General features: G+C 33.5%; 1 protein-coding gene across 3 annotated transcripts; it reads right to left on the bottom strand.

The window, feature by feature from the left end:
• Positions 1-935: 935 nt before the first annotated feature.
• On the bottom strand, positions 936-12,764 carry LOC144844486 (uncharacterized). Of its 3 annotated transcripts, none has more exons than XM_078701420.1 (6): positions 12,667-12,764; positions 6,802-7,085; positions 5,766-6,392; positions 5,435-5,699; positions 4,552-4,651; positions 936-3,818 (listed from the first exon to the last, which is right to left on the bottom strand). In XM_078701420.1, the coding sequence occupies exons 2-6, from the start codon at positions 6,878-6,880 to the stop codon at positions 3,801-3,803; spliced, it is 1,089 nt and encodes a 362-aa protein (XP_078557546.1). In that variant the 5' UTR covers positions 6,881-7,085; positions 12,667-12,764; the 3' UTR covers positions 936-3,800. The 3 variants fall into 3 exon arrangements, with proteins under 3 accessions (XP_078557546.1, XP_078557548.1, XP_078557547.1); XM_078701422.1 differs by having other exon boundaries at positions 4,561-4,651; XM_078701421.1 differs by lacking the exon at positions 12,667-12,764 and adding an exon at positions 10,266-10,435.
• Between the last annotated feature and the right edge of the window lie 3,663 nt (positions 12,765-16,427).

Raw genomic sequence — 16,427 nt, 5'->3', positions numbered from 1 at the left:
ATCAACATCGTTATCACTATCATAATCACTGTTACTCGTCATATAAACATACTACAGTATTCATCTTTTTGTCGTCGTCATGGTATCCATCCATCATCAGCAGCCTGTCATAGTCATTTATTGCACATCCTCCATGTTCTGATTCTGATCATCTATCAACGCCATATCATCACCATATACTTTTTCATTCATTATTTGAAATTGTCAGAATCACAATCAACACTATACATAACATTGTTATCATCATTTTTGTTATTGTCTACTCAATAGGCAATTTGCGTCATCATCATCACCATCTGGCCGCCAAAACTCGAGACTGGGTCTTTAAGCTTTACATAATAAAAAAAAAGTGACGTCACGCGTAATCATCATGTTCTGGATCATAATTATTATCTTTGTTATCCCTATCAACACTATTCATTTATCTAGCCGCATGTCATAATCATCATCATTACTATTAAATATATTATTAAACATTTATTTAATAGTATTACATTGTGCTAAATACTCTTGCCGTGGCGAGAGGTGGCAGCAAACATATTTTGTATTACAAGGTAAAAATATCATAAAACTTCCCCACCTCTCTCATTTCATGTCCTCCTCCCTCCCGCCGGCCACGATATTTCTTTTCGTACATAAGTTGGGGACCCCTCATGAAACGTCACAAAATAAACATGAATATTCATTTTAAAATCGCGAATTGTAGTTAGCTCAATTCTTACGTCACACCTTATGGATATGACTAATAAATATTCATGTTTATTTTGTGACGTTTCATGAGGGTCCCCAACTTATGTACGAAACGAAATATCGCTCCCGGTCATATCCATCGATTTCTAGTGGTTTCCCTCAATATTATAAATACTGTAATACCATTTAGTAACAACTATTTATGTCTTCAATGTGTCTGTGTGCAGAAAATAAAATACAAAGAATTTGTTTTATTATATTTTTAAGCGAATTTATTCAAGTTTGTTCAACTGTGTAAACACAATAATGAGAGTTTGAAATAACTTAATCTACTATTTATTCAGCATTTTAGCATCAAAATGGCGCGTGCTAAATGTGATGATTTACAAGGCTCCAATAAGACGGTATACAGATACGTCCGTAAGGCTACATACAGTTGTATCTTAGTCTTAAATCCGACATAGGGGATTTTATTTTCAACAACACACAACCTCGACGATCGATAAGACAATTTTATTTGTCTACTTTACTGGCAGGCAGTAATGTTATCAACCAATGCTAATTTGTATTACTAAAGATTACGTTTTTATATCTTATTGCTTATTACTTATCTACTAAATATACCACCCGATTCTCGGTAGGCCTACTATATCTTGATTTCTTCAGTATCATAGGGAAATCCCCCAATACAGCGTCACATGTGTTTTACATAGTAGACCTAACCCTTACCTAACCTTACATGATACGGCACCACATGTGATACTACAGGATGCTGTATTACCGAATATTCCCGTGATACTGTCGCATTATAGAGATACAGCTCTGAGATCGGGTAGGCCTAAATTATACAATGATTCAAATAGGCCTATATGATTGAGTTCTACCAACAGAGCAAACAGAATTTCTATGTTTTTTTTCTTAAAACTAATGAAAATAAATAACTTGACTTGACTTGAGTTACGTTCAACTGCAATATACAAGTAAAAAAGTATCCATTATGAGTTGTGTAGATGAAATCAAGTGTTTATTTACTGCTATTATACAAGTTGGACGAATTACTATTTTAGTACTAGGTTTACTGCGGTTTTACACGAGGAATAACATCGTACAAAAATACTTATATAACTATTTCTAACAATGTACATTTGCCTCCCACAAACAACCAGGCTAGGCCTACATCTAAATTAAGATACAGTAGTGAACAACCAGGCTAGGCCTACTTCTAAATTAAGATACAGTAGTGAACAACCAGGCTAGGCCTACTTCTAAATTAAGATACAGTAGTGAACAACCAGGCTTACTTCTAAATTAAGATACAGTAGTGATTCAAATTGTGCATCGTGAATTTGTTAGCATATATCGATTACGATTCAGATTTTTGAAAAGGAGAGGCCTGCTAAATCCACAATCTGTAGCAAATGAGCAATTTTAATTTTAGAAATAGAGACCGGTAACCAATAAATCAGCCAATGTTGTAACCATCTATTTGGCATAGGCCTATGTCATTAATGTTGGTAATGATGTCAACCTTTTCTACTGTGAGAGCTAAGCCCGATTTTAATTTTCAACACACAACCCATACCGGGTACAAATTTACAATACAAATTTATTTTAAATTGTCGCTAAATAAAATACAAAGTTTACAATGAACTGACTGGTTACAGTGGTACGGATCTATAACACAAAGTTTCAACAATAAAAAATTTGTGCAATATTGTTCAGGGATAAAAACATATTAGGCTATTTAGGCCCCTACTGTCACGTGACTTTACTCATCACTATTCGCTACAAAAATAATTTGTTTCTTTCTCCTAAAACTCTCGTAAAAATACATGCAGAAAACGTACTCTCTCTCTATATATATATATAATTATATAGAAAAATATCGACCTAAACAAAATCATGAACACCTAATATATTTATATAAACGCAGCAGTTTAAATCAAATTGCAACATTGCTTACAATAGCTCTCTTTTTCAACGTTTTGAAAGATAATAACTTAACCTAAAAGCAATATATTTTCTATAAATAAATAATAACTATGTGCCTGTGTCTGACATTAAATATGAAGCAAAGCATAAAGCTTTGTCTACACTATCAAACTTTATGTGACAAAAATGTGATGTGCCCATATATGGACATGATGATGTCATGTCACTACCATATTTGGGCATAAAACTACCTTATTTGGGCACATCACACGTTTTTATCTAACTAGTTTGATAATGTAGACAGAGCTTAAGAGGCATAAGATTAGACTTGCCACAAGTATATCTAATTTTATTTCACATACACTTTAGTAGAAGTCATGTTTCAGAATTACTGAGCGTACCATACGCCAATTATGAAAGCCCTGCGAACAACTGAAAATGTTCACCCTCAGTTTTAAGTAGGTTAGTCATTAAACCTTATCTATTCATAAATGTTAACAACAGTCCCAACTAAATTCAGACTATCATATGTTTATAACTCGGCGATGACATTTATTTCTTAAACTATACAGTATGTATCTATCTATAAAACGGCAGACTTAGTATCAGGACATCTGTTTTTTACATGACCAAAGTTAAACAAGAATTGCAGAAAATGTTTTTTTTTGTGTTAATTATAAAAACAAGAAAAGTTTAATTCTTTTGACTATTTTGCTTACTAATTAGACCTACGTTACACCATACTTTGTTATACACCAAAGAAGACAGTTTAAGTGTTGCCAAGTGAAGAAATAGCTTTGCCATTTGAGATAGCGAAACTATTTATTTGAACATTTTTGTGACAAAGTTAAGGACTAGCATTAAAACGCTAAAATCGTGTTCAAATGTATTCAAGGTAGCTTTCAGCACCTGCACTAGTTCCGTTTCACGGAGCTGTTTTCAAATAATGGAAAATGGAAAGAACAGCAAACAACAAAATGTATCATTCTTGTAATTTGTCGCCATCCATATTCCCACGCAGTTAGTTCAATCATGCTAACGATGTCAGGTGATAGCATTATTGTAGGCTTACCCTCGACGGGTACGATATACCAATTCTTTCGAACAGCACACTGAGTATTATTTAATCATGATGTACAAAAAGTCAACGAAGATCGGATCCTTCTACATGTCACTTTTCACAGCTGTTGATAATCCTAAATATGTATACAAAAATAAATGTTATTATATCATGACGTACAAGTACAATGCATGTGAAAAGCATGGGAGAAGTGGTGTAATACTAAGATGTCGATCCTGGTAAAACATCATCGTCGCAAATTATCTTAAAACAGTTAATTGTCTAATAACACATTTCTCAATCAAATCACTGTCGATCAATCATTAATATCAATACAATCACACAATATCCGAACCATTACGGAAGTCGTCATAAACCTGTGTGACGGTTGCCGTCATGATGGCTTTCGTCATCGTCAGTGCTTTGCTTTAAAATGAAATGCCATTGTAAAGAGAAACAATAATAACTAATTTTACATCATGCTAAAGCTTGGTTCCCACTAGGACGCAACGTAAGGACATAGACGCAACGCAAGCGAGTTGACCAATGACAAGCGACAGTTCGAATAATCCATCGGTTGTGATTGGTCAAATCCCTTACGTTGCGTTACGTCGTTGTGTTGCGTCTCTAGTGGGAACCACGCATAAGTAAAAAAAAAATAAGATGTATTGGAGTACATGGATCATAATGTGACCGTATAACACTGTTCATGCTGGGGAGGGGGGGGGGGGTGCAAAGAAACTCACGCAAATACTTACAGAATGGTGTAAACACAACTTAAATAGGTTCTTTTCACGAGGGTAGCTAACGAAACACAGGAGTCACGATGAGCCTACATTTAAAGTTCAAACCTAAATTTTGTAACTTACGAAACTTACGTCCGTTTTGTAGATAGGATTCCGTGAGAAGGCTGACCAGCTGGCGTCTCTATCTTCATCTAGCCGTCCATAGTTATTTGCATATCGTCGTCTGCTAAGGGAAAAAACATAGGCATATACGTTCAGACTACCATTAATGAAGTTGCTGAAGATTAAGATGTCATTGTCCTGATTTATAATATTGATCATTAAGTTTCGTTCATATTGAACTTAGAACACGGTCCGGTGACGGAATAAAAATCGTGAAAAAATGAGTAGTGTTTAAGAATATAACCGTTATATCATATGTTGATTAAACTAAGTAAATCAACAACAGGGCACTGAGCTCGCCTTGCCAAGATAGGTACTCGCAAGTTCTTCCTATCTCTGGCTGCGACAAAAACCAGTACTAATAATATAATAAATAATAATAATTTAGGTATTATTTTGTATAGCGCCAGAATCAACTAAACCGAAGTAAAAATCAAAGGCGCTTATATTGGATTTTAAAAAGATGCGTTTTAAGTTCTTTTTTAAAAATAGCAATACTAGCTATAGTATAGCAATACTGTACGATGTAGGCCTACATCAGTAGGGGGGCGTGAAACTGACTGTGTCACAGCCACAAACCCTTTGATCTTTGGAGCTCGGCATTTGTTAGTTAGTAGATTGCCTTGATTAAACCTAATAATGAAGAAAGGTCTTTAAAGCTCTGTCTACACTATCAAACCAGTTTGACAAAAAAGTGTGATGTGCCCAAACATGGTAGTGATGTGCCCAAATATGGTAGTGATATGACATCGTCATGTGCATATACGGGCACATCACATTGTTTTGTCGAATAAAGTTTGATAGTGAAGTAGATAGAGCTTTATACAGTATATACTGCTCTTACCGCCTGATATACAGGAACGTTCCAACGGCAAATGCTACAAAAATAAGCGCAAAACAGATACCAACTATAAGTCCTGCCGATCCGCTTCCTCCCGACGAGACCTCATTAGAGTTTACATCTGTATTTTTGTTCTTTGTTGATCCACTTGGTGATGCTGTTGTTTTGCCCGGTGATACAGATGGTAATTTCGCTGGTGCAGATGGTGCTTTGGTTGGAGCATTTGTGGTAGATTGAATGGTAGTTGAGTTGGGTGTCACGTCGGTACCTGTTTTGTTAGAGGAGTCACTATCATTTGATAACGGACTTGTTGAGGCAATAATTGTACCATTACCTGCTTGGTCAACTTCTGTTATGAGAAGCGTCGTAGGTGAATCAGTGGTTGCATCAGTAGTTACATCTATGGTTGCATTAGTAGTTGCATCTATGGTTGCATTAGTAGTTGCATCTATGGTTGCATTAGTAGTTACATCTATGGAGGCATCATTAGTTACATTGGTGGATGTATCATTGGAACTAGAAGTAGTTGCTTGAGCGGCATCTTCCGTAGGAGGCGTATCAGAGGTTTGTACGTCTTGTTGTGTAGCAGGAACAGTTGTTGCGTCAGTGGATGCTGTTTTAGACACGTCTGCGTTAGGAGGTGCGCCAGATGGTGTGTTAGGTGCGCCAGATGGTGTGTTAGGTGCGCCAGTTGCGTCCGAAGGTTTGTTTGTCGAACCATCACCGATGGTAGGTGTAACTGATACATTGTTTTTTGGACTGCCAGATACAGGTGCAGGTGTTACCTTTGTTTTGGTGGTAGCAACCCCTGAGGTAGCGGCCACTGTCGTTTCTTCATTTGTTGTTTTTTCGTCAGGGGTAACTGCAGCAGTGGTTGCTATCATTGTCGATGGTGAATCAGTTGTTATCAATTCAGTTGGTGTGGTTTCCTTCGTTGTCTGGGCAGAAATCGATGAAACACCTACAGAGAAAAACAATTATGAGGGAAAAATCAGAGTAGGTCAACTATATAAAGGGCCAGAATGACAATATTACCGATAACACTTTACTAGGCGGAAAACAGTTTTCAAATGGGAATCACTTTCCCGCTTTTTAAAGAGTTGAACGTATAAATAACGCATGAGGAACTTATACAGAACGTTCCGGTAACGTAGCCCACAGAAACGTTATCACCGTTCACATATGCACGACAGAATTATACGTTGTATTATTGTGATACGCAACGCAATGACGTAAGCAAAACGCAAATAATTATTATTGACAAATCACTATGCGTTGTGTTACGTCGTTATTGCGCTGCGTCCAAGCTGCAAAAGGGATCATCGCACCAAATACCAAGATATGTAGAAATAAAACATTTTCCAACTCACCATACGTGAACAATAATACGATTACAAGTACTGGTAGTCTGTTAGAGATACAATCCCGTGACTGCCTCGTAGAAACCATGTTGATTTATTTGTCACTGTTGTGTCCTTTCTTATTTTCGATACAAAAATAAATATACAGATATATATTTGATGATCGGTTGATTCCTACGATTAGGCTATAGCCTATGTGAGTACGTTATTTGATGCCGCTAAACTGGCGAATTCACAACCATGAACGTTGAAGCTCCCAATGTAGATGGACTTGTATGTACTGTGTCGTTTAGCTGCAGGTATAGAGAATATAAATAGAGATTGAATACGAATTAGTACAACACCAACCGGTAAATAATTGTTAACAGACCTATAAACGTCATTCTCTGCTCATGACCTCTGTTGTGTCGTAATATTATTAACGTCCATATAGGAACACTGCGTAGGCCTATATCAGCTACTGTATGTCTAATATGAAAATATCTGTATCACTTAATTTCAGAAGTATCAACCTATTATAATTAAAGCAAGGATGAAACACTTCAGTAATCACAAGAAATACGTCACTTCCAGGGTTTTTTAATTAATACTGTACTTAACAGTACGGATATTGTCATTAAGCTTAATTTGACTTGTTTCTACACAAAGAATCATAATTAAGCTATTAGGCCTAGCAATTTTTCAACTAAATGCTTGGTTCAACCATGGACCTAAATTTAAAGGTCCATAGTTCAACTAATTAAAAGCCTGTTTTCCATTACTTTTTCTGATTCCGGATTCCGTATTACGAAACGTAACGTGCGTGATCGAAAATAAAACGTAAGTGATTTTTTCTCTGTCACCGGACCGAGTCAGTGTGAGGGCCGCATCTTTAAACCGCCAATATTACGACCACTTTTTAAAATTATTTATAATATAACCGTTTGGGAAAATCCCGTAGTATGAGAGATTATTTAGAGGAGTTTAAAAACGCCTATATGGCCATGTTTCCGTCAGCAGACACGATACTCTATGTTGTTTATTGTCGCTAGACATGATACCGTACAAGAATCGGTTATACTCATGGTTATACCATATTATTGTTATCTAAATCAGTAATGCAATTAACTTCATAAATATTCTTAAACCTCCCCTCTATTGACTCAAGAACTACTGACATTATCATATTCATGAATGCTGATTAAGAGATAGGCCTAAGTAATTCAAATTCTTTTGTTTGAAATACATGTTTTCTTATTTCAGCCAAGGCAGACCGTGTATCTTGTAAAGTTAAATCAATAGTAGTCAATTCAATGACGACCATCACTGATGTAAATGTAATCAAATGATTGTAACGTTATTATAGATAGATAGACCAGGCTCTGCCTTCGGATGCAGTTCCGCAATTCGTCACATACAAATCTAATTTTGTGTGAAAGCAGAAACAACGTCTTTATATTCTTCTTCTAATCTTTCTATAATACAAAAAAAATTTTTTTAAATGATACCGTTATAAACTAAACACATTATTTATTTTATTTATTTATTAAACCTTATTTAGTGAGGGTAACCTAAACACCATATGCTGACAATCAATCATTATATCTAATATCAGGGAGAATTTTCATTTTAAAATGTTGTTGAGCAATATAGCTTATTGCTAATCAAACTGATTTTTGAATCGAGAAACATAGTTTTGTATTATATATTTTGCTAAATAATTTTAGAAATGTTTTGTAGGCCTATGGCTTTTTGCTATGCTATGCTACACTGCCGACATTTTCTCCTGAATATCAATAATATAAATTATAATATCATGATTTTTATTTATTTTAAATTTAAAAAAACAGGCTGTGCCATCCATTTTCTGAAAATTCATTTTCACATACTGCCATATGAAATCCAAGAAAGCTGTTTAAATATTTTACCGTAGTTAATGTAAACAAGTAACTAATGTCAATAATTATTATATTATTAGTTACTGTTTGATAAAATGTTTATAAAATGGGGCACACTATTTACCAGATGTTAAAGTGTTTAACGGAGCAGAGTGGATCGATATACAATCGATAAATATTGTTGAATATTCAACGACGACCGGGTCAATATTACCCCATTGATCAGGATTCAAAATAGAAATGATAGGCCTATAGCCTGTAGAAAATGGAATAGAAAATAAAATAATAATAATAATAATAATAAAAATAAAATAGAAATGATGTAGACTGGAGGCCTACGGTAATTACAGAAATGTGGGAATGTGATCAATGCGGGAGGGGTTGTCTGGAGAGGCACACACAGACTTCATTTTAGACTTATTTTTCAGGTGAATTGTAAAGTAAACTGTAGGCCTATTTGTGACAACGACCCCCCCCCCCCCCCCCCTCCTCACTACATTGGGTTGAGATGTATAATATTTAATGTCAATAATGTGACATAAGGTATGTTGCTTTGTCACGTCACAGGAACGAACGATCACTGAACAAGGATGTTCATGATTGTACATATTAGATCTTGAATATGCTGATTTTAGTCTATCCATGGTCTAAGGTATTCGTTCGATATGCAATCTCACATTTTACTACCAAATAAAAAGTATTTTATTTCATTTCCTAGGACCCAAAAAGCAACAGATTCACTCATAACATTTCTGGTGCCCCAGAAGAACTTATAAATACATACAATTAAAATCAATATACAGTTCAAAATACATTAGGCCTATCAAATAAATAGTGTATGGATCATGTAGGCCTATCACTGTAATGTAGGCCCGTGTCACCCTCCCGACCCATACATCAACCGTCAATCTCAACTCATCGCCTCTTTAATGTTCTCACACCTGCTAATCCGCGTTCACAACCGTCTAGCCTATAGGTAATTTCAAATACGGAAATACAACAAACATTTCAAGATTTCCGACAGCGTTGAATTGATATTATTGTCAATAAACAGTACACGCAGTTAACGACAAAATCGGGCTGTGTAGGCCATAATGATTTTAAATTTCCTTTGTGTTCCAATATATAAGAAAAAATGTCTTTAATCTATACTGTTGTATTAATGGCATTCTTGAAATAGTAGTTTTTTGTTAGCAAACGACATCACAATAAGCGTAGGCTAATGAAATAGTGTTTGTCAAGTCTACTATGATGACGCGCTCAGAATTCTCTCAGACTAGTCAACCGAAGCAGCAACCTTTTTATAGTGAACCTAGTCTTTATTATCAGCCAATATCTTTCCAAATTTAAAACGAATTATAAATTAACAATTAAAAGCGTTTCTCTTTCATATTTTCTTCAGATACTGGTCATTCCAAGTAAACATTGACGAACAAATATAGAAATATACTACATAACATTGGTCATTATTATGCAAGAACACTCGAATTATTTAGACTTGACGATACAAATTGAGTGGCCTACACATTTTAATTCTTCCAAATACTGTAATAAACATTTTAAAATCTAAATAAAACCAAATATGAGCATACTTACCCCTGTTGTTTTTGTGACGAACTACTATTTATAATAAACATAACATAAAATCCATCGGAAACATGAAATAATACACCGCGATGTTTCTATGTAACGAGAGATATCGTACTCAGACAAAAAGATATCTGCCAATGTATGAGAGGCAAAAAGTGCCAACGGTTGAATTATAAAAATAGTCAAAAACATTGTGCAATCCAAGACGCCAGACGACACGACATTGGATCGACCAGTGTGACCTTTTATGTTCAGTTATCAGTTATCTTACTTTATCTACCGACAGTATCTTCCATTATTAAACAACACATGCCTAATATGACGTAAACGTATTTGAAAATGTCGACATTTTTTTGCAGCAATGGCGTTTCATAATCTATTACGATAATACGGAAATCTAATTATTGATTGATGCGGTTGAGTGAATTCAAACTCATCGCGAACCATTACGCAACTACAAAACAGCAGGCCTAAGGCCTAACCAAGTGTAATTGCAATTTTGTAGACCGCTAAAAAATGTAAAAAATAAAAACTCTTTTCTGGAATGTTGGTCAATAACTTAAATTAATGGCTGGGCGCTTATGCCTTCTATAGGCTTAGCCTAGCGGTAAACTGAGCTAAATAAAAACACTGTATTCCGGCGAACTGACGGTTTTGATACTCTACCTCTACAATACTAAAGTAGGTCTACTCACAACAATCCGGTTGATTTCGGAATATATAATTTTAGATTATTACAAAATAATAATTATTATAAAATAAAAATAAAGTATATCCATCGGCGCGCGCGGAGGATCGGAGGGTGGAGGATGTGTTCCGAATATCGAAGACAATCGAATCGCATGATTCGTTGCGTCTCGATCAACCACTCGATACGCACGCATCAGCGCGCAATTCGTATACGCAAAGATTGTATCTTTGGTATAATAGTAATATCATCAGAAAGCGACGAATGGCCTAATGTTTGTAAAAATGGCGCGATATATTCAAAGCATTATACTCGTGCATGGTCGCCTGATAAATCCAATCTAATATTATGTTATTTACTGATCTATTGTTATTTTAGGCCTACTTCAAGTTTGTTTAATTTTGTGTTAAGAATTCTGAGTCACACACAATGCATGAATTTTATTATATTTGCAAAGGAATTGTTGAGATACAGATCGTGTTCAAATACGACTATGAATGATAGTGTAATTTAGCGCGAATTAAGATTTTTATCACAAATATTATACAAATTTATTCGTGGAAAATATAAAAGTGTGATGTGCTCAAATATGGCAGTGATATGCCCGAATATGGTAGTGATATCATGTCCATATATGGACACATCACATTTTTTTGTCACAACTTTGATGTAGACAGAGCTGTATAGCCCAAATGGAATAGACTCAATGATTATAATAATGTTAAACAATCTCTTATTTAGCCATAAATCTTTAATTTGAAGAAACATACGGCTTGAAAATACATTTTGTTATAAATAATAAAAATCAAAGAACCATGATTGTTTGTGACGTCAGGGTGTGGCGTTCATACGATAACATATACCGTATGGGCTTACCATGTATAAACACTAATTACTACACATTTTAAAAGGTAATGTAGTTTTTCATCAAACATTAGTCTTGATTCTCTACTTTTTTTACCAAGGAAAAGTTAATAATTGGTTTGTGGTACATCAGTGTGGTGGACCGGCATCCGCCTTGCCTATTGATTGGTAGGCCTGTCTGTGCCAGTAATCATACAAAAGAGTTTGTATTTGATCTGTATTTGGTGGTGTCATTGTTGACACGACATTTTTTCAATTTGAGTACAATTATGGTCATAAAGGTGTGTTTATATATTACACAATTTTTATCTAAAAATGAATACACACACAATCATGGTAATATACTAACATATACAAACCAAATTGGTTTGTGTTAACCATTGATAATCAATATGTCCATCCACTATAATTAATGTTTTAAATAAACATTTCAGGCTTTTGATATATGATATCAATTAGGCCTACTACTTAAATAATCAAATTTCAAGAAACTAGTCAATTGAAGAAAAGAATACAAAATAGGCCTCCGAAACTCAAATCCATATAGGCATATAGGCCTAATGCTGAAATACTTTTTTTTAAGCAATAATAACAATTATAATCCAAACAATCAATTAAAATGAAAGAAAGACCCATGATTTGTTTTTATATATTTGGGAAATGCAGCTAGGTAGGCCTAAGATTGTATAATGAATGAGAACCGTGGTTTTCAAAATTCAATGTTTATGTGAGATTCACTAAATATCTCAGTAGGCCTATACCTAGGCCTACATAACAGAGACTCCATTATTATAATTCCACGTTTTGTTAACTGAAATATTAAGCTGTGTAGCACTATATAATCAGGAAACTTACCATACAATAATGTAAATCCTTAGTTTAATAGTAAAAACTGGAGCTGCTATCTCACAATCGTCACTGAGAGCCAATGGAGTACTAGAAACCGAAAGAAGACTCACCACGACAAAACCACGAGACCGAACCGTGACGTAACGAACGAGTTTCAAAAGAAATCCGAAGGTTTAGAGAAGCAGTTAAATAAAACTGTATTGTATTTCGACTGGTATTATAGTGTATGTGTATATACAACTTAATCATATCGGCTTTGTTCGTGACCTAGCTCTCTGTACACTATAATAAAAGATTCGACTGTTTGGTTAAGCACATTCAATGAATGAGAAAAATAAATGCATGGATTATTAGCAAATAAAAAAAAGACCGTCATAAGTAGGTTCGTGACCTCTACTCCGCTCTCTTTTAAAATTAAAAACTTACTGATGATTATACCATAGAGCTAAAGATTACTAATGTTATATAGTTCTTATACCATCGTGGGTTTCTTCATGCTTAACAATCTCTCGTAATTCACGAGAGATTGCTAATAGTCCAGTTCCCTATGTATTTTCGTGTGCAAATCATGGGGAAAGTGTAAACATTGCGTTTTATGAATATTTGAAGCATGCTGGTTATAAAAACTCATGTTGTCAAATTTCTAAAATTTGACTTTGACCTCTGACCTCAATTTGAATACTTTGACCCATTGAAAACAAAATGGTCATATCTTTGCAACGCTTAGATTAAATGAAATAATTTTAGTGTCAAATTATTTAGAAGATGCATATTAATATTCGTTCTAATGGAAAAGTTTGTCCAAAAATGGCCGGAAGTATGATTTTTGGCATTTTTGACCTTTGACCTACATATGATATAACTCCGTAACTAACAGTTGGACAAACTTTAAATAGGGCTCAAATTAATCTGAAGGTATAAGTTTCTATTCAGTCTAATGAGAACTTTTTCAAGAAAATTACTTAAAATCTTTTTATTGACCTTTGACCTGTACTGGTAGTACACATTCCTATAATCTCAAAAACTATTGGCCGTAAAAGGTTTTTTTTTTGTGAAATTTTTAGAAAAATTTGCATTTATATGTTGTATAATAACAACATTTTATAAAAATGTAAAAAAATTCTATTTATGAAAACTAACTTTGTAATTTATTAACATCACTAGCGTTTGTTATAGTATTATAATGTGTTACATTTGCTGATTTTAAGCACTTCACATGAATTTATCAGAATTATGTGTATTTAATATGAAGTTTTATTTTTTTTATATGAAAAAAATTTAATTATCTATCAAATAAGACCATTTTCAAAATTTTATGGCTAAAACTTAATTAGATACAGGCAAAAAAGTGTATTTTTACTTGTGTGAACAGCGCCCTCAATCTTCATTTTTTCCCTCAAAATACCACATTTTTATGTGGTTTTATAAACTTAGCTGGTTGTAACTTTTTAAAGGATTTGTTGTCAGTGACGTGTAACTTACATACCCCTTCTACCATATAATAAGTAAGTTTCTGAGATAAAATGAAAAAAATATTTTGATAGCTTGATATTTTTCTTGAGGTTATTACATGGTACACGCTAAAAAGGATTTTGATTTTGTGCTAAAAATCCATCTTTTTGGTCAGTTCAAACAATCTTGTACAGACATTCTTACACAAACAGCACATTTTACTGGAAAGATAATCATAAAATCTATCCAATAAAATATGAATTTTGTGTAGTAATACTGCTAGATAGATTTTATTAAACCAAAAAGATGGACTTTTAGCACAACATTTAAAATATTTTGTTGGCATGTATCATGTAATAACCTCAACAAAAATATCAAGCTATCAGGATATTTTTCTAAATTTTTTCAGAAACTGACCTAGTATGTTATAGAAGGGGTATGTAAATTACAGGTTACTGTAAAAAATTTTTGAAACAAAGTTATAACCAGCTAAGTTTATGAAACCACACAAAAATGTGGTATTTTAAGGGAAAAAATGAAGATTGAGGGCGCTGTTCACACAAGTAAAAATACACTTTTTTCCCTGTATCTAATTAAGTTTTAGCCATAATAATTTGAAAATGGTCTTATTTGATAGATAATTAAATTTTCTTTATATCAAAAAAAAAAAAATTAATATTAAATACACATAATTCTGATAAATTCATTTGAAGTGCTCAAAATCAGCAAATAACACATTACTAATACTATAACAAACGCTAGTGATGTTAATAAATTACAAAGTTAGTTTTCATAAATAGAATTTTTTTACATTTTTATAAAATGTTGTTATTATACAACATATAAATGTAAATTTTTCTAAAAATTTCACAAAAAAAAACCCTTTTACGGCCAATAGTTTTTGAGATTATAGGAAAGTGTACTACCAGTACAGGTCAAAGGTCAATACAAAGATTTTAAGTAATTTTTATGAAAAAGTTCTTATTAGACTGAATAGAAACTTATACCTTCAGAATAATTTGAGCCCTATTTAAAGTTTGTCCAACTGTTAGTTACGAAGTTATATCATATGTAGGTCAAAGGTCAAAAATGCCAAAAATCATACTTCCAGCCATTTTTGGACAAACTTTTCCATTAGAACAAATATTAATATGCATCTTCTAAATAATTTGAAACTAAAATTATTTTATTTAATCTAAGCGTTGCAAAGATATGACCATTTTGTTTTCAATGGGTCAAAATATTCAAATTGAGGTCAGAGGTCAAAGTTGAATTTTAGAAATTTGACAACATGGGTTTTTATAACCAGCATGATTCAAATATTCATAAAACACAATGTTTACACTTTCCCCATGATCTGCACACGAAGGCACTTTTTTTGACATAGGGAACTGGACTATAAGCATGAATTTACGGTAATGTTTGAAAAACGGTATGTAGGCCAGGCACAACATTTTAAGGTTGTTAAAACCACGGAATTGATTGAAAGTACATTTTTACATGCATGCTTCCGTAAACATTATGTACTTTTTCCTGTTCAATATTATAATTCTCGGAAGCATGGATTTTCCGTTTCGTCATACCACACACCATGCTCACATAGGAATTAAACTATAGAAAGTTCCCATGACGGTCGAGTCCGAGATTACGCCGCATGTTACACTCATGTTAATGTTATTCATGTTATTCAACCTGTTAGTGGCGGTTTCATCGCTGTTGGTTGTGAACTGAATAAAATAAAATTAAAATAAATAAAATAATGAATTTCTCGACGGATTTGATATCATTTCCAAAATCAATACTTAAAGATGTATTGAATTGTCCACCGGCCCTGAAAAATAATTTTTACATTTTTTTTGTCGAATATGGCATTTTAATGTCACATAATAGTTATCCACTTTCAATTATATATATATATATATATATATATATATATATATATATATATATATATATATATATATATATATATATATATATATATTAATATCCAGATCTTGTTGGCCGATTGCTACGTTCTGAAGAACTCAAATGGCCGATTGCTACGTTCTGAAGAACTCAAATGGCCGATTGCTACGAATTCAAGACTCATTGGCCGTTTGCTACTGTCATTTTGCTACGTTGGCTATGGACGTTTGCTACGTTGGAGTTTTCATTGCCCATTTGACGTCACTTCCGTTATTTCTTCTTCGAAAATTGAAAGGAAATGTGATGTGCGATGAAATTATGATTTGCCATTTGCGACGGATTTCAGGCTTTCCAACAACTTTATTTATTTATAAAAAATAATTAATGTACGTAATTTTGTGTATTTT

Source organism: Antedon bifida, chromosome 6, assembly GCF_963402885.1.
Source record: "Antedon bifida chromosome 6, ecAntBifi1.1, whole genome shotgun sequence".
NCBI classification, from domain to species: Eukaryota; Metazoa; Echinodermata; class Crinoidea; order Comatulida; family Antedonidae; genus Antedon; species Antedon bifida.
This window is presented reverse-complemented; position numbering and strand designations above follow the sequence as displayed.

Coding starts and splice junctions, on each gene's coding strand:
- LOC144844486 (XM_078701420.1), bottom strand. CDS start 6,880: ATGGTTTCTACGAGGCAGTCACGGGATTGTATCTCTAACAGACTACCA. Junction 5,700..5,765: donor AACAGAAGTTGACCAAGCAG/GTAATGGTACAA, acceptor CTAACAAAACAG/GTACCGACGTGACACCCAAC. Junction 4,652..5,434: donor ACGTTCCTGTATATCAGGCG/GTAAGAGCAGTA, acceptor TTCCCTTAGCAG/ACGACGATATGCAAATAACT.